Source organism: Nanorana parkeri, unplaced genomic scaffold (genome assembly GCF_000935625.1).
Source record: "Nanorana parkeri isolate BGI_ZX_2015 unplaced genomic scaffold, ASM93562v1 scaffold48, whole genome shotgun sequence".
Taxonomy (NCBI): domain Eukaryota; kingdom Metazoa; phylum Chordata; class Amphibia; order Anura; family Dicroglossidae; genus Nanorana; species Nanorana parkeri.
The window spans coordinates 511,296-531,293 of record NW_017306316.1 but is presented as its reverse complement, the minus strand read 5'-3'; the positions used below and the strand labels follow the sequence as shown (position 1 = coordinate 531,293).

The 19,998-nt window shown below is 40.9% G+C and overlaps 1 protein-coding gene across 1 annotated transcript in view; it reads right to left on the bottom strand.

Annotated features, from left to right (window-relative positions):
* INPP5K (inositol polyphosphate-5-phosphatase K) overlaps positions 1-19,998 on the bottom strand; it is a 41,020-nt gene that overhangs the window by 4,936 nt on the left and 16,086 nt on the right. Inside the window, exons 3-12 of the mRNA XM_018573553.1 lie at positions 16,294-16,497; positions 15,358-15,465; positions 14,827-14,935; positions 12,825-12,941; positions 11,287-11,462; positions 9,807-9,918; positions 8,363-8,472; positions 8,253-8,279; positions 4,433-4,625; positions 1,687-1,824 (exon numbers count right to left, since the gene is read on the bottom strand). Of these exons, the coding sequence (XP_018429055.1) occupies positions 1,687-1,824; positions 4,433-4,625; positions 8,253-8,279; positions 8,363-8,472; positions 9,807-9,918; positions 11,287-11,462; positions 12,825-12,941; positions 14,827-14,935; positions 15,358-15,465; positions 16,294-16,497 (1,294 nt within the window). The remainder of the gene's footprint in view (positions 1-1,686; positions 1,825-4,432; positions 4,626-8,252; positions 8,280-8,362; positions 8,473-9,806; positions 9,919-11,286; positions 11,463-12,824; positions 12,942-14,826; positions 14,936-15,357; positions 15,466-16,293; positions 16,498-19,998) is intronic.

The window sequence follows — 19,998 nt, the reverse complement described above, 5'->3', positions numbered from 1 at the left end:
GCTCACAGTCTCGGGACTCTTGCTGGCTCAGCCCCTACACTCTCTCTCTGCCAGGATTACCCACATGTTAAACTATCTCCAACGAGCTATCTGTTGCTCTCCTATTTTGCATGGACAACTCATCCCCAGTGGTATCCTCATTAAGCCTATACGCAAACTACCATCGTCTCCTTAATCCAAATATACAGAACATGGAAGCCTGTTGCAGATGCGCCTGTCCAGCCAGGAGCCCTTATCCACACCCCCTGGGGATGTCTCACTGATACTATACGGACTTCCACTGTGTCACACCTGAACTGCAAGTATTTATAATTCCTACTGGTCAACTTTTATTTACGCTCATCGATATGCAAGAGAAGTGAAGTAACTTCCCAGTATACTTGTAGTAAATGCTGTGAACTGCCAATTATACCTATTAACATGAGATCTTTGTGTATGGCTCCTGAGTCCCATCACTCTACCCCCTACTGTGTATAAGCCACTGCTCCTGGTCACCCACTACTGCCACGGTAATTAACGTACTCACCGTATTTAACCACTCACATCCTAAGCTGAGATCCATTAACGTAAGACTTCCCTCACAGTGCGTTACACCCACCAAAATCAATTGCAGCAAATGTGCAAAAGATGTGGAAACCCACTCACTTTTCTTTGTTATTATTGTTATACCTTGTTTGGATCTTCAGTTCACAACCAGGTAACTAACCCTTGGACAGCCCCATGCTAGTAGTTTCTCAAGCTATTTTCCACTAGCATGAAAACCAGGGCAACTGACCACCACTTTTCACAATGACTAGGGTAACATTCAATGTAGTGAAACTCTGGTGCTGACACTGCCATTCCTTTTAGAGGGTGGCTACTTTTGTTCCCTTGTGTGTGTTGTAGCCACCACTTCAAGCTCACTCCTGTTATGCACTATAACTTCAATACAAATTAGTTAACTAAATGGGAGATTGTAGTCCATCATGGGAGTGGGCTTGGAGCGGTGACTACTTTTCAACACACACAGGGCAATGCAGAACAAAAGTAGCCACCCTCCACAAGGAAGGACAGTGTCAGCACCAATTCAGAGATGATTTGAGGATCTACAGCTGAGTGATATTCCCCCCCCCCCCCCCTAAAAAAGATACATTAATAGTTAAGGTACTTGAATGCATTTTTAAGATTTAATTCCCGAGTTTGATGTCCCTTTAAGGGACAGGAGGAATATGAAGTATGAATGGACTACAAGTGTGCTGATGTCACCACACTTCTACTCCATTGACAACTGCCATGGCAGACAGTCCTTGTAGTCTCTCCATTTACGCCAAATTTAAAAAGTGACAGGATGGCGGGTTAGGGATGTAAGCAAGTTTCACCTTACACATGGGTGTAACATGAAACATAGTTAGAAAAGCAAACTTAGCCTTCAAAATTACACATTTCCACATGCGTCATGACAAATAAATTAAGTTGCATGTGACTGGCTGTTTCTGGGACTGATCAATATGTCTTTTTAAAACCTGTACTGGCCTAAAACATGTCTGAGGTAACAATACTGCTGAAGTGCCTCAAACCAATTCATGGGTTCCAGTGCAGCACCTTGGAGAACACATTTACCTTGTCAACCAGGTCATTGTAAATCCTACACCCGCAGAAATGATTGTATGTACTCAAACTCTGAAATTCAATAATTTGCTTACGTACCCTGTAGAGACCAATCCAGTCCCAGGTGCTGCTGGGAAAATCCTTGCTCACAGAATAGCTGATGAGAGAGTCGTGGTCAGCATTCCATTCTCCCTCTGCTCTCAGAGTCACTGGAGGTTCCAGGATAAGAGGCCTTAGCTGCAAAGCACATAAGTCAAGTGTAAGATAAACAATACAGGTTTCTTTTTCAGCTAAGTTGTCTCCTAAACAGGTGCAAAGTAAGGAGGAGAGGACTGATGACACATTTACCACTAGATCATATATAATATACACATTTTTTTTAAAGAACAAATCAATAAGGTTGCCTTATTTTGTCCTCTTTCTCTAGCTTTGACTGATCCTTCCTAGTCAGTTTTGAATGTAAACAGTCCTCATTTCTACTTGGGAATCTGCCTTTGGTTTTTGAATAAACTCCCAAACTAGTTTTCCACCAATAGTAGTGATACATAGTTGAAAGGAAAATATGGGAGCAGTTTTAACTACTAAAGGATTTGTATTTCTGTCCATCCATTGCTAAGGTTTACACAGCTCAGCCATACAGCAAAGTCAGGCTGGTAACCACACTTATTCCAGTAAACAACTCAGCATGGTCACCACCCCGCTCCCAGGCCTGTCTTGACAGTGAAAAAGCAGCAGAAGACTGATGAGCTTATCCCTCTGCTCTCTCCCCTTGTTACCATGTTCCCTGTGATGTGTTCATTACAGCATATCTGGCGGGCTTCTAGTGCTGCCGCTTCCTCCCCCCATTCTGAGTGCTGCTGTACAGAGAATTACAGAGTGCTAAGAAAACCAATTTCAGGTATTTACACTAGTTATAAATACATATAATTATTTTGTCATGAATAAAACACTGCCTTTATAGATGTATATCTTCATTGAGTTTGGCTTTAAATAACATTCATTTTGACAAACAATATGCGAAAAGACAGTAAGAAATTGGGAACGCTCTGACTTTTATTCAGATTTTTCTATTTACTTGTAGCTACCAGCTAACACTTAATAAAAGCAGACAGTACAGATGCAACTCAACCATTTCCTTCATTCCTTCCCACATAAAAGATTTGCTCCTTTGAGCCCCAACTCCTCTAGAGAAATTATGTCTGGATTCATGTCTTCTGAAACATATGCCTTCCCTAGCCTATTATCGCCTTCGCTATGCTGCTGTGACCTCCCCACCTCCTTTCATTAGACTCTGGGACTGCAATTTGGGACGTTCGTTTTCGCAAAACCAATTAGATCGTATTCTTCTCCTAGCACATAAGTCATCAACCACTAATTGGAATCTGGAATACAGGAATCTGGTTACAATTTGCTCACCAGGTCACGTTCACACTTCGTGTACAACAGTTTGTGTACTATTTGTCGCGGGTCAGTCCATTTATTTCAATGGGCTGCTGCATGCGTGACAAACGCGCTAAAGAACCGCATTTTCAGCTGCAAGCTTCACTCGTTTTTGACCATGTGTTTGATGTGCGCATTTTACCACCCGCATTTGGGGTGCCATTAACAAGTAATGGCACCGCAAGCATGTTCCACATTTTTAACCAAACGCCAAAGTGTGAATGGAGCCTAAAAGTCCTGTTGTGCTACACAAGATATTTCCTCAATCCCCTCCTTTGCGTTGGCAATGTAACACCTCCTGTGGCTCACTAATACACATGTTTTGGGAATGCTCTAAACTTGCACCTTTCTGGCATTCAGAGAAGTCAAGTTTACATCATAGATGTCAAGTTTACAGAAACACCCTTTGCGGTCTCTATATCATATAAACATGTCTTCCATTAAGAGATATTCTCTTTTAATTCACAGTTACATAGTATTTGGGGTTGAATAAAGACATATGTCCATCAAGTCCAACCCATATAGGTCCACGCATTATCTCATTCTTAGGGATACTGGTATCCCTGGATATTACGGTCCCTCAAGAAATTGTCCAAACGTTTCTTGAACAAATCTACACTCTTGGCTGAAATCACTGCGGATGGCAGTGAGTTCCAGACCTTAACCGCTCTTACTGTAAAGAACCCTCTTCGCCCATTGTGCTGGAATTTTTTCTCCACCAACTTTAGGTGGTGGCCTCTAGTCTTTGTAATGAAGATATTCATCTTCTGAATGCAGCAAAGGCAGAAAGCCAGCTCTCTGGAACCAGACTTCCTCACCAACCCTGCAACACTGGTTCTGGAGGATAAACAAGACCATACAAATGTAAGATCTTATGGCTGGTTTTACCAGAAAGAATTCCAATGTTCTTCCGAGTATAAAGCTTTACTGTTCTTTGCACGCTGTCTTCTTTTTTCCCCTGCCTTGCCCTGGTGCTTCATCACCCCTGCATTTCCCCTACCCCCCCATCCTTCCCTGTCTCCCATTTTTAATGCCCCCCCCTTCCTTCACCTCTTCATTTTCCAGCTCTTTACCGTTTTTATCGTTTTCTCTTTCCTTATTTTTCAATGTTAAAATGGAGGTTGGCGGTGGTGGGAGTCGGCTATGATAATCAACCTGAGTAGGGGTTGCCCCACTCTCTCCAGGTGTTTATAGCTACCTCTCTTTGTCATTTGCCATCTGATGGCTTCAGAGATTTCATGTGAAGTATAATGTTAATTTACTCATCTTGATCGTTGCTCTGCATGTTCACTGAGTATATTACCTGCCTTCTTTGCAAGTCAAATCTTGCTACTGTGAACCTCACGTTATAACAAAAAACAAAAAAAGACAGTGAAGATATTAGTAAAATGGTTCTTGTTACTACCTGCAAAGTGAAGGTTCCGGATACTGGTTTGTGGTCACTGACTCCGTATCTCATGTGGCTTGTATATTTTTCTAAATGAACTTTAAGGATATGCTCAAATTCAGAGCCAGCAGATTCTTCTTGTTCACTTTCTGAAACTTCCTTGATCTTCCAAAGAATACGATCTGTCCAGGCTGGTTTTCTCTTTTTACCACTGGAAAATAAAAACACATTATTTAGGATTTATCAATGTGTCTAGACAAACCCTGATCAATCCAGATTTGTTTATGGAATCCAGGGTAAGTCTCACCAGACACAATATGAGTGGCACTCAGTCCAGACATGGCTTGCAACCACGTGAACTGAACACTTACAACCAAACAGGCAGATCATTCCATGATAATAACTTGAGATAAGATTAACTAAGAACCCTGCATGGCTTTTTTCTTTGCGGATGTGCAGAAAGAGGACTGTTCCTTTTTCAGTGAGCGGAGGAAATCACTCTAATGGGTTGCAGAGATTTTCTAAATTATAAGCCAGCATGCTAACTTACTTCTGAACTCTTATGCAGCCCTGTTTTTGTAGATTGCAATGCCTGCACAAACGGGACAGTATATGGCCAGTCTTGGATATAGCTTATATACAGTGATTTTCATCATCTTAATAGACATATTTCATTCAGCTCTTTGAAGTTAACATGTTGTGTATAAGGTTAACAATCTAAAAATGCTGCTGAGTACATTTCATGTCCTGCAATCTCTTTAGGTGTTCCCAGTGGGCTCCATTACTGCATACTGTCCTCCTAGGCCTTTCATTTATATAGAACCTGTTGCTATGCTAGATCCCCTGACCCTCCCACAGGCCGATAACAGTGCATCAGTGGGAAATGCCGGGATTTTTATTTTATTTGTGAGATGATCAAAAGGTATGGTAGAGCTCATGCTTAACTAGACACCATGACTGGGTTGCCCAACAACTGCTCAAACAATGATCTGCAAGACATGGAGTATTTGTAGGGTTTTGCGCTTTAGTTTGTAAAACAGATTCATGCGACAGCCTCCCTTATCGGTCTAGGCTTGTAAAGAGTCCTGTTCATGAAATGAAAAGGAATAAAGGACAGGTGCCACGGAAGTTAATCAGGATTTATCAGTCAGATCTGCAATAAATTCTGCTGAACTCTGAGGTGAGAGATCTGCTCATCCTTACCCAAACTGTTTGCCACTGGCAAATTCTGTAATCTTTATCACTAACTCATCCAAAGCCTGGATTAAGGGAATACAAAATTAATGGACTGCTTCCTGTTCTACTCATGAAGGGGAATATTACCCAAGTGACCACAGAGATCTGTGTGTCATAAGTGGCATTTCTGATGCTTGAAAGTGCCTTTGTTATTGCAGGATGCAAAAAAACATACATGTGTTATTTGTGTGGCATTCCAAGTGCGGTCTAAGCACCTAAGCATTGCATTACAATGGACAGCCATAGCCTAAACCTTGCAAACAGCATTCAGGTCAGTGCAATTTGAAGACATGCCCTATGAACATGGGAGTGCAGCTGGAGTCAAGCAGCTTCTGGGGTAGGCTCCGTTCTCTGGGATCCAGAAATATTCTTATAAGAACAAGCTCTTACACAAGTTGATTTCTGCAATTGATGCTTGTATTGACGGTGTCACTTATATATACAGGGGCATGTATGACCATTAAACAGGTTTTTTTTTTAACATACAGGGTTATTCACAAAAGGGTGAAGAGTTTGGAGAAGGCAGGAGAAGTGAAAAATCTAGCACAACATAGCTGCAAAGTGAGCTGAATTGGAAAATTTTTCCAAACCAGCTATGTTGTCCTAAATTGTTCACTTCTACTGCCTTCTACAAACTCTTCACCCTTTTGTTATTGGTCACTGGGGTAGAGAGCTCTGATGCCAGCCCTAATAACATGCATCTACAAGCCTGTGAAAACATTTTTAATCAGTCATACCAACTGTATGTTATTTAATACTCAAATTTTACACTAGAAATACACAAGTAATAGGTTAGTTTTGAACAGTGACATGGACGTGTCTCTGTTATGATGAACAAATGAGTACAAACAAGCAATTGCCACTGGCACAAAACTACATGTTAAAAAAGATAGGGCCTGATCATTTTATCCCCATACAAGCACAACTGACATTACCCTTTCCTGTCCCCAATTCCCATTAAGTTCTGGCATGAAATTCCATCTATTACTCCTGCTTTATAGTATTTATATTATGTATGTATTTATAAGAAAAAAATCCACCCAATACAGAAAACATGGTTTAGAACAGAGTTGGTATAGGACCCAACGGCCTGGTGGGTCTGCCTTGCTGTCCTGGAGCCCAGTGAGATGTACTGAAAAAACAGAGAATGGTAATAACAACCAGCGTGACATTTCAGCCAAGCCTACTACATGTCACAGCCATGCTGGACCTAGGAAACAATTGTCTTTTTTCTAGTTACAAATAAAAGTAAAATTTATTTTAAAACTAATAATTATGTAGATACCTTTTATTGGCTAACTTAATTAAGGAATCAAGCTTTTAGGACCCCTTAAATCTCTTCTTCAGGCTTTTAAACTATTGTATGATGCCTACATAAGGGACCTAAGGGGGTCATTAAGCATCTTTATTAAAGTCAAAGGCAAAAGATTGTTAAGCTATTGCAAATGCTGATTAAATCACTTACAATGGATGCTGCTCCTTGATCATAGGCGTGCGCACAGGGTGTGCCGGGTGTGTCTGGGCACACCCTGATCTCCCCCAGCACAATGCCGAAACCGCAGCAACGGGTGTTGTGTTACTGAGCTGCTGGAGAAATCACAAAGATCTCTCTGTGATCGGCTCAGTGACACAAAGCACAGCAGCACTTGCCACTAACATTCCTCACATAACAGCAGCAGTCCTCTGCAAGGGAGCTTTCCCATTCCCGGTTTCCCATTCAATCAGGAAGCCGGGTGGGTGACCACCTGCCAGGCTCCCTGATTCATTACTGCACCCTTGCTGGAAGAGGTAAGGGACAGTTGAAGAGATGGGAATCGGGGATGCCCCAGGTCTTACACCCTAATGTAATAGGCGGCACACGCATATGTCCTTGATGTTTAAAAGTTTTAGCTTCCTACAAAATCAGCTGGTCACCTGAGCACTGGCCCTGATATCCTGTTTTAGGTTGGCTTCTTTCCATTGCAGGGTCCTATGGAGTCACCCTTGTGCGTGCTAGTAAGCTGCGTGTTTCTCCGCAAGCACAGAGACCCAGCAAGGCTAGTCACTACCCTGCTTCCCCCTCCTTCCTTCTCCCTTCCCAAGCTAGTGGATGGACAGCTGCAGGAGACTGCTCTTTCCCTTGTGATCCTGTACTGGACAGAAGTTCAGGGAAGCCAAGCTGATGGAGTTTGGAAATATGACACCTGCAAGTGCTTAGGAAAAAAATTAAGAAATACTGGCCAATGTATACTTGTTTGATCTGGATTAATTATTAAAAGAAAAAAAAATTGAGTTTATTACAACTTTAAGTTAGCCAATAAAGTGCATGACGTAAACTCCAAACCTTCTGCATTAATCAATACCTAACATGATTAACAGAGTACTAGAGTACAGAGTACTACTAGTACTAGATAGCCAAAAAATGACAATGCTGTATGTATCAAATCAACATTATATTCCCATCTATGCCAGTCATATATGCGTATGTCTATATTGATTTAAAAACAGAATCTAATGGGAAATCGAGTGAATTAAAATGTTTGAATATGTCAGTATGCTATTGATTTTATATATTAGTAAGAGCTACAACTAGGTTTAGTGATACAAAATGCTTTACTCTTACTTAAATCCAAACAGTGACTTCTTCCATCTAGAAATAAAACATATAAATCAGTAACATCAGAAGCAATTATTTATATTATATTCAGAGGTCTAGGTGACCTCAAAGTTTACCTTGTATCATACACATCTGAGTTCAGATCAAACTTGTATGTAGGCTTAAACTTTAAGGGACCTTCGATAAAACCTTGTAGAAACTGTTCTTTTTTCTTGGCAATGTTTAACTAGAAGAGAGTAAGAAAAACCATCGATTTAAGCGAACACAAAATAAGAATTCCATGAAGTACATTTACAGAACTGTAATTCAATTTCAGGGGAAAAAAGAAACACTGTGTGATAATACCAACAGAGGCTTAAGAGGAGAAGTGGTTGAGTAGTTTACCACATGACACAAGGCTGGTCTGAGGACACTCATGCTGGGCATACACTCTTATATTATATAATCTTCTATTAATGGGCTAACAAAAAAAAAATCATAGATTCCTCCATCCACACTGAACAGGCTACAAGAACAGTTCGGCTGAAGATTTTCCAACATGTTCCTTCGGCAAAAGTCGATCAAGGATCAACTTCTGTCAAGGAAATAGGGTCACCAACAGAGATAAATTCACTCCATGTGTACCCAGCTTTAGCCCATACAAATGCTGTGTGTAAACAGCCCACATGAGGTGTATTTCTGGCAGATCAAAAAGGTGTTACTCTGTACGTGCAGGGTCTTTAAACTGATAAAACATGGGAAATATTCATGGATTGCATTTATTTACTGAATGTTTTTCTTTGCCTTGCATACTTTTGAAGTATACTAGCCCATTGCAAGTGAATTTACGGTCATTAATTTGACTCGTTACTAGATCTATTCACTACACTTTGTAACCAATAAATAGGACTTCCGGGTCTTCATGCCGCTAACAATTAGCAACTGTAGAATATAAAAAAAACAAGCCAAGACCAGCATATGCCACTCCTTTTTAGCATGTCAAAAAAGAGCATGTGTGAACCAGGAATAAAAAAGGTCCCTGTATGCCGATACCAGTTCCTATGCCCTTTAGCACCAAGCAGATGCTTAAGATGCTCTCAAAACACATTCCCAGTTTTACTAAGAGAGGCTTTTCCACACGCCTGGTGCCTTAAGCAGGTGGTACAGGCAGGTTGAGGTTTATATACAGATTATATGCCCTCAGGCTCTGCAAGGAAAGCCCCATTTCCTTAGAACCCATATGCTCAAGCACCCCTTCTGGTGTTAAAATGGCATTTAAAATGTTATCAGCATGGTGGGGGTGCCACAACAACTAGCCCATATACCTGGTGTGCCAGGCTGGATGGGCAGTTGTTTTTTTGTGTGTGCGATAGTTCACACACATACAGGGAGATTTCCATCTACTTTCCATGCTGGTGATCATGTCTCCAAAGCAGGAAGTGAGAAGAAATCTTCAACAGGGATACAGATGGAGCACCAGAAGGCTAGAACTCCTGTTAGCTTTTCTCGTGCTATCTGTGTCACTGATTTTTCCTGTATATGAATACATGTTTATATACAAATGTAGTTTAATCAACTTACCTGATCCTTTTCCCATAGCAAGTTGTATCGGTTACCATTTACCACTTCTCTAATAAAATGGATACCAAAGTCGGAAATTCGAAAGTTCAGGTCACCAAACCAAAACACCACACTGTAACACAAGATGAACCAGGGTTGAATGACATCAAATAGAATATATACTGTGTAGGGGAAGTGAAGCATTACATTCTGTATAATCCCAGCTGTGCAGTGGTCTGACAAACCTGTTTATTTTTCCTGTTACAAATACCAGCCATTAAAGCCGGCCATGCACTGTTAGAATGTGAATCATCTGAATCGGACAAAATTCTAGCAGTGGTTGGCCCTGCTGGCTAAACAAAAGTCGAATACTCCATTGACTTTTGTCAAAGAAGGCAGGCCAAAAATTGTCCTGAATTCTGACAACAGCAGGTGCTGGCTGTCTACCGGATAATATTCAACTAGGCTCCTTTTGCAAAAGGCAACTGAGTATTTGACTTTTGTCAAGCCAGCAAGGCCACTCACGTTTACAATTTTGCCCAATTCACATTCTACCAGTCAGGGGCGTAACTAGAAATCACAGGGCCCCATAGCAAAATTTTGTATGGGGCCCCGTGATTGCTAGTTATGCCACTTGCAGAGACCCTGCGGAGAGTGACCCTGCAGAGCCCACCATAGACTCTCTATAGTGGGCTCTGCAGGGTCTGAGATCTCTTACCTGTCAGCGCCTCTGTGGTCGCCGGGCCCCGACTCCTGTTCCGTCCCCGGGCCCCGCCTCCTCTGCCATCGACGGGCCCTGCCTTCTCTTACATCACTGGCCCCACCTGCTCTTAGGTTGCTGGCTTAGGTCGTGATGTAAGAGGAGGCAGGCACCGCCTCCTCCATTCCGTACACCGCCCTCATCTGCCGCAGCGGCTGGCTGTCACTGACACAGCTCCGCAGCGGCTATGAGGAGAAATGCGCCCGTGGCCGCTGCTGAGCTGTGTCTGTGACAGCCAGCACCCCCACATGCCATAGCGACCCAGGCGGCCTGGCCGGGCCCCATAGCGGCCGCCTGGGTCGCTATGGCGATTGTTACGCCACTGCTGCCAGTGCATGGCCAGCATTAATGCCAGGAAATCTTCAGATTGCCAGCAACGGGCGCTGGCTGTTAGAATACAATACACCACCACCAAGGCAGAACAAAATAAATCTATTAATATTTGGCAAGCTTTTGATCTGAGAAAAAAAAACCTCCAGGATTCCCAAAAACTTTAAAAGACACTTAATGATTGAAGCGTCTAGCAATCACCCACAACTGTGTAATTTGTTGTCGGTGGAGCCAAGGATAAATAGCAGCCTTTTTTTAAATTCTGTATTAAATCCTACCTTGCTACTATGGATGCTGTACCATTACACAAAAATAAATAATGATCAATAAAATAACTGGATTATTACACACCACTGAAGCAATATGTATTGAAATAAAACACCAGAAATAACGGCCATGAATAAAACTTACTCATGATCTAAAATACCACCAACGCTTTCCCCATCAAACTGCTGGGCCTCCAGCATCCTCTCAAAATCATCCAGCCTTTGGTTAGTATTCTCCATATGTGCAGGCAAATGGCAGTTCATGAAGCACAGCATATGTCCGTACACAGACATACGTTCGGTCACGCCTCCTTTGTTACCCTATAAAAGTCAAGAAAAGAAAGGCAAAGTATAAAATGTAATAACATACTACAAATCACAATACAAGACGATCAATTCTGCAATTCAAAAAAACTTTTTAATGTAGCACAATCCTAGGGTGACTATATCTCTCTTCTCATGCCACAACTAGCAGACATGATCTACAAACTGTAAGGTAGACTTATCTTAAGAGTAACATATAGGCTGCCACTGCAGGCCCTGGCTAAAAATGTTACTTGCCTGGCTGGGTCTGGCTTCCATACCGCAAAACCATTAACCCGGAACAGGCAGGCAGAAAATTAAAATAGCTGTAAACCGTCACAATTCTTTAACTCTTTAACAAATCAAATGCTAAAGCCAAAAGATGGGTCAACAATCAAATCCCACATATATCTAATCCAGTAATCTTCTGTTTACCTGCATGATGAAATACAGGTGAAAAAAATGTCAGCTGTACTGCTTACCAGAAATGGATTAAGGCAGACTGGGGCCCTAGGCAAGACAGCAATTTTAACATCCACCATCCCTCCCATCCCTGGCATTGCCAAGGATTGCAATAAGCACAGATAAGCTGCCCCATTTGCATTGTCTGTACTGGCATGATACAATAAGAAATTAGGCCCCGGGCTCCTGCCTACATTGCCTTATAAATAATCCAGCTCTGTCTGTCTCTTACTGTACTCTTCCCAGTGTTTGCCTGGAAGCTAAGGAACTGTTCACCACATCAGATATATTGCTTTGTTTTACGCAATAGGGCAGTGTAGATGTAGTTGTGCATATACACATCATTCTTAGGGGGGAAAAAAGGAAAGGCCTTTAGCTGCATTTAGTGCTGTTGTTTTTTCTCTCTCCATCTCTTTATTTCGAATAATGAGTCAATTAGCAGCCACCCATTTTTTCAAAGTATTAGACTCCTAGCCAATATCACTTAAACTGAACTCTACGCAGCTATAAAAAGGAACCCAATTATGTACCTCTGAAATCAGTAAATGCATTTGCATTTCCATGTAAGTATGAAAATGCATGCACCTCGATGTGAGTAGACATCAATCTTTTGAAGTCCCCATACAACAGAACTTAAAAATTGGGAAAGCAGCACAAGGAGCCAATCAAGTGTGCCATTTCTCCTTTCATTGCCCAATCACAAAGTGGGGGTAGGAAGGACACCTGTAAGTGAAACTGCAATGGAGAAAGGTCAAGTCCCCTCATCTGCCAGACAAGGCTGCGTAACTCTCAGGGCTAGGTGGACAGATATGGCAGGTAAACAGTTCTCATATATGTTCTTCATCTCTGTATTTAGCCGTTTGCCTGGAGTTCAGCTTTAAGGCATGCCTTACCTTTTATTATTCCCAGACCACTTACCCAGTAGCCATACAGTCCAGTGCGGATGTAATTGGTACGAATGTCCTGTACAAAGGGAATGTGCTTGTGCTTTAAAAAGGTCAGTAATAGCAACCCCTGCATCCGAATAGAAGAAAGCTGAAACGCATGACAAGACTACGTCAGGAACTGCAAACATACATTTTGTTTAGACCAACATATTTAGTGTTGTAGTATGATCATATTACAGATAAAAATAACATATTGATCGGGGTCACAGACAAACAAGATAACTGCTTTAAAGAAATCAAGCCTGGCTATATTCCTTTATTTCTGCAATGGTCATTCTTTTAAAAGCTTCTTTCATTTTATTACAAGAGTCTTAATATTAGAAAGGCAAAATAGAGAAGATTCTCCATAACAGGCCATCATTAATAAGGTTCTTTATAAATTCTGACCTGGTATAAAGAGCCTAATCTGATGCCAAGTTTAATTTCAATAACATATGATGAAAAGTTTAAATATATAGAGACTCTTTTCAGGGCTTACATGGTTTCATGTAAAAGCTACATCCTGTCTTGTACTGTAGTAGTATCAATGATGGAAACAGAAGTACCAGGACTTAGAGAAATTACTTAGGTAACTTAATGGTTAATACGAGTCATGCAGCAATATATGGTCAATTTCATGAGAGCATATGGCCAGTATGTTGACATGATGAATATAAACTATGGTGTATTAGACTAGCCAACATATGTGTCATAGCTAATTAACTCTACATTTACAGGTCTATTCACAAAAGGGTGAAGAGTTTGGAGAAGGCAGGAGAAGTGAACAATCTAGGACAACATAGCTGAACTGGAAAGTGAGCTGAATTGGAAGATGTTTCCAAATCAGCTATTTTGGCCTAGATTGGTCACTTCTCCTGCCTTCTCCAAACTCTTTACCCTTTTGTGAATAACCCTGTTAGAAATCCAAAGTGCCAGAGTAACTACATTGCACCATGGTCTGACAATAGATTCAGTGCTGCTGGCCGTGGCACGGATAAAGAAGGGAGTTTGTAAGTACCACTGCCTAGGAACCATCAGGGGCACCTATGACAGCAGGTTACCCTATCATACTCTGACCAGTAACACAGATTGATGTTCTATTAAATATTAACTTTTATACCATGCAAACCGGATTTGTCAGATTTGATTTTTTTTAGCACAAGATAATGTATTGCTTGGAAAATACAAATACACAATTATGGGCCGAATGTATACAGTGTTCACATTAGTTAAGACATCTTACATAGTAATGCATGAATGTTCTTCTTTTACCTTAAAAGGTAACTTTAAAAATATAAAAATGAAACAATCATTAAAAAACAATATAGCATATATAAGTGCTGCACAAGCCATTTTGTAATGTAATGTTGCTTAAAAATACCTTTCCATTTAAAACTGTAAACTGATGTTCTAAAGCTGTCAAACAAATTCAATGCAATATAGCGACCCCCAACATGTAATTTCCTGCTTCTGTGATTGACTGACTGATTATCTCAGAAGTCTGTACTAAGATAGAAGTATTATTTTTGGCATACCATGCAATAGGAATTGCATTTTTGGTGAGATACTTCCTGAGGGTTATTTCCTTCTAAGGGCGATGCAGACATTGCACCTTTCCTATTACGTTACAGAAAGTCCACCAGCTGATTGTAATGAAACCAGACCCTCCCATTCAGGAATCAATTTGGAAAGGACATGCTGCAACAAACAGTTTGTTCTTCAGAACAGAAACAGGTAAGAAACTGCAACAAAGGTTGTTAAAATCCTTGTAATGTACACAGATCACCCAGAGAACTGGTTATTTCTCAACAAAAGTGGAATTACTCATTAAATGTGGCAGAAAACAAAACCTACAAAACCTATACGCAATACAACTGCTGCATTCCAATAGAAGTATAATTAAATATGTTTGGCCTCCATCAGCCATCTATGGAACCATCTAACAACATGTCCAATTTCTCCCACTGTGCAAATGGTTAAAAATAGATGCATACCTTTATATAGCCTAGAGGAGCCAAAATGTCCATAAGAAACAGACTCCATGGGTCATCAAAGGCCAAATCTGATAGGAAGTTTACTATCTTTGAATTCACTTCCTGCAGCCTAAAATACAGACAATATTAATAATGTAGATCAGAAGAGAAAATATTTGTTAGCACGGTATCATGGTCCTATGACCATAAGGAATATCAGATTCATTTCTGTATCAGTGTATGGAATGTAAACAAGACAGCAGCATGTTCATGCTCTTTGTTTGCATATGAAAATGCACAACACAACACGTCTGGTGTGACTATGCCCTAAAAGACATGAGCCTCAATTCGCCAAAATTATTTAGATGTCGCCCTAGACATCTCACACACTCCAAAGTATGGTCTGCTAAATACTCTACTGGCACTTCTGGGCTCTGCAAACAAGTGAAAATCTACTACAATGGAGATTGTAATGCCTAGTTACACATCCTTGTGCCCAGTTTTAATGAATCAGGCCCTTAGAAGCCTTGTAAAGCACATGCTGACACTTACCCAATGACATACATATCGATATTGGAGTCTGACGAATCAAGCAGCAATAAGGAGCTGAGATCTCTAGGTGGCGATGCTGTGCCCACATTCCAAGTAACAACATGCAACCTAAAGACACAAGACAAGCCACATGTTACCACTATGAACACAAAATACAGCATGAGCAAAAAGGACAACAAGAGGTATACATGAGAGTATATCAAATTCAGGTAAATTACCTGAATTTGATATACTCTTGATATATACCACACTGAGGTTTTTTAATAAAAGGAAAAACGAAAACTGACATTCATTAAATAAGGTTTCCGTGTTTCAACTGCTCCCAACAAACAAAAAGGTGAAATGTGGTGTGTTTACGAGTACCACATATTTTATCTCCTAGATCACCATTACTATTTTTCATTGTACACCACAAATCCCATTCTGTAGAGGTGCACAGAGAAGTAAAATATGAATTTTAATAGCTATACAAAAACAACCCACACAAAAAAAAAAAATAAGATATAAAAGATCCAGTTCAGAGGAACCTGCTAAAGCTAGATAGAATCTTGAGAGGGAAGGACCAACCATACATCATCCAAATGCATCAGAGGTTTACATACACTCAACAGCCAAAAACAGACTCTCCATCTGAGCCCAGATTTAAAGTACTTGAGAAGCAAATACTACTAAAAGGATCAATAAGGCAATAAGTAAGCAGTAGGTTAGAGAGTTATTAGAGATATTATTAAAAATAGGCCAGTCATAGACAATGAAGAGCATTCCAGGATAAAGGTGAAGCACAAGAGAAACCTGAAATAAAATATTAAACATTGAATAGCCAAGTACATTTTTAAGCAGAGCCATAACGGAAATCCTTTTTTTTTAGTTCACATGTAAGTACACATACATTTCTGTACAAATACACAGAAAATAAGATCAATTTAATCGGGAGACCTGAAATCCTGCATTCTTGAAGGCATCTTTTTCCCACAAATTAGAAAAGCCTGGTCGATTGATCGGGAGAGCTCTTCGTGTATGTCATCATCGGAGCTTACATCTTCCATGCAGGTCATAAGCTGTGCCACTCTCTGACGCAGCACAAACCTGCCACACGAGCCAGTGCTGCTCAGGCTGTCTGAGCGCACACGGGCTTCTGCGCTGTATGGGGGCAAGGATAAGACATCTAGATCCAAGCGCTCAGTGCCGTGTCTTTGCATCCTGACACTGGCAAATCGATAACAATGGGCAAATCTAAAAAGCGTACTAATCCTACATGCCCAAAGAAAGCTGCACAATTCAGAACTTATGCTGTACTTAGAGGTTTCGCTAATCCCAGTACAAATGAACCCTTTGTGTGTAAAAGCTAAGAAATCCCAAGCAGAATGTCCAGTGTCCAGAAAACCCAATTCATTTTACAATAACATAGAAGTCATTTTATTTAACATGGGCAACGGTGTTCATTTCCAGCATATAGAGTACAATGATCCTCCTTTTATCAGTACACAGAACACAACCAGTCTCTTGGACAAGGTCTTCTATTTGGAATATCTGTCACAACACGTGCGTAATTCCTCACTGCTGACACACATTGATTCCCAAGCATGCCAACCTTCAGCCCTTCCCCTTCCTCAAATGCGCCACGTGGTGGCTAATGTGTTAAAATAATTTTTTGGGGAAATGTAATTGTCAACTCATTACAGTATAATGTGGACTTTTCATAAAATCCAGATAAAATGTACTAAATGGTCACTTCCTACGTTAAACTGAAAACAATAAAAATTACAGGTTACCTATTGTTCCCCACAGTACCCTTAAGGCCTGGGTTGACCTTCACTTCAAAATCGGGTTTTGCATTCCCATACAAGTCTATGTATATGCAAACTTGCTTAAATCAAGTCAAATGCAGGTCAGGAGGATGCCAACTGCAGGTCAAATTCACCCGTCAATGAACTGATGCCACTGACACAACCCAACACGGGCTTTCCGATCAGGTCTGCCTGCCAGTTTTCTACAGCCTCTTCTTCTCCACCCTATGGCCCCCTACACATGAGAGGTCCAATAGATCTGGCTGTCAGGTGGATTTGATCGGAAACCCAATGTAACTCTATGGGCAGCCGAATGTAAATGGATGAGTCAATTTACATAAGGTTTGCATCCTTCTCCGTATTTTTTGGACCTAAATGTGAGGTAACTGGATGTAAATGGACACTGCTGTCAGAATACAATAGACTAGCACGGGAGATTCCCCCTTCCACACTAGCATCCATGGGGGTGAACGAGAAACAACAGTGTACGGCCATCTTAAGTCAATAATTCTGCTTAATTCTGTCTTTCCATGAAAGACAAGGTTGCACTATTTTGACAATTCAATAGTAGATTTAGATTGTTACACCCATTCTTGAATGGTTCCCTTTAACCAAGTACGCAGATTTAGCACAATACGCATACCACTTGCCAATTATCTTTACTATGTCTTTAAAAAAAAAAAAAAAGCATGCATGAGCATAGATTTTACACCAGATTAGGAGATCAAAATATGGTCACGGAACTTCTTACATAATGCTATCTTGTCTTCGCTGAACAGTTTGCGCTAAATTACGCTCAGGCCTATAAGCAGAGGATGTCTGAAGTCTTTAACCAACATAATTTAACATGGCATTAACCACTGCCACAACATCTGTGTTGCTTTAATCTTCAGTTTAATCATTTAAAATGTAATGGCTTCTCGCTGCTAAGCCTTCAAGTCGAGTTCTCAAATAACACAACTGGGAAAGTAAGGGGAATGTGGGGCTTTCGCTAGAGGAAACAGAACCGCAGCAATTATTTGGGGACTTTAAGACAGATAAACACATTTGCCCTGCAGCTGCCCCTTTAATTTCACTGCCCAGAAAACAAGATGCAGCATTATGAGATTTTGATGATAGACTCAAAAGCGAATCCTGTGAACAATACAAAAGCCTGATCACTGCTGGCTGACACAGGACTGCAGCAATATATGAAAATGGCAGAGATTCTATTGAGGAAAATCTATTCAGTAACTAGATCATGAAAATGAAAGCTCGGCTTATAAACATAAACATAAACAAACAAATATATATGCAAATGGCGCATTAGCCGAATATTGAATACATTATAAATAAGGATTTTAATCGGGGCAGGTTTTTAAAAAAATGTACATTGGAGTTCATATCTACGCACTCATATCTAAGTGGGACAACGAACTACATTTTTAATGTATGTTACAACAATGCATGGTGATGCACAGTATATGTGCATTGTCAATAATTTCTAATGGCACCCCAACGCACATATACAATAGGAAAATTGGCACCTGTGCTATAGCAACCAACATCAACCATGTGAATGCTCTGTGTAGTGTGGTGCGCTGCATTGCAAAAATAGTGCAGGTGTATTATTTTGTGTATCGAGGCACAGTTAGGGCTATTTCAAAGTCAATGGACTGTCTTAAAGCCCTACTTCAGGTCCCCTCCACCTCCATATACCCCCTTCACCACCGGGAGGCCCTCCTGCAGTATATTTACCCAGAGGTACTCATTAATGACATCAGTGCCACTTTCTGCATCATAACACTGTTTTTGAAGAGTGCCATGTTAATCCTCTGCTGGGGACGGGTTCCATATCACCCTAAACTCACACTATGCTGGGGGTGTCATTCAACCAGGAAGACTGATGATATTTAGTAGCGAGAAGGAATTCCCCCGGGTACAGTGAAGAGGAGGTGAGTATTGCTGCAAAAGTTGTGGGTGCTAAAAGTTGTGGGTGCTTAAAGCAGGGACAGGGGTAGGGTTAATATGGAATTCTGAAGCAAGTCTGTCTACTCCAAGAGCCAGCTCCATTGGCAAAAACTAGAGTAAAAACTCAAAAGTTAGGCTCCAGCTGAAATTTCTAGGTAGCGCTGGCTACCCGGCTCCTGGGATTTGTCCAACCCTGGTTTAAAGACTCCATGGAAAAGGGACCTGCAGAATTCCCCAGTCCTGCAGACTATTTCGGCAATAATAAACCAAAAATACTGTAAAGAAGTATTGACCAATAATGTCTCAGATGTAAAAAGGAAGAAGGTCATTCACCCCATCTGTTCCAACCCAACACTGAGCAATCACTGTACTTTGACATCATGCTGAGGTATGCAACTAGTGTTGCCCTTTTGTACTAGCACCAGTTTATTGTTATAACATGTTTCTGATTGCATTCATTAACACCAGAATGTTACACAAAAAACATTATAGGGGAAAACTTACAACAGGACTGTACACTCCACCAATGAGGAGCCTACAGGCTGAATATTACCTGTACTGCAAAACAGTCTCAGCAGTCCTTGCACCATCACCACTCTTTAGTCTTCCTGTCCATTAGCCAGGACAGGAAGTAAAGGCAAGAAAAATAGATCAATAATAGATAAACAAATGGGAAAAAATAAGTGTTAGATGTTGTTGATAAGTTGTGCTCTGTTGCTGCCCACAAATGATCTATAATGAATACGTCCCACCCATAGAATCCACGATTTTCAGTCTCCTGCTAATCAACCCAAAGCACCCCACCAAATTCGGGACCGAGGACCTGGTGGAGCGTTACTAAATGAATGAAGATTGTAAGGAAGAAAAAAAAAAAAAAAAAAAAACGGGGAAGAGTACAAAGGCG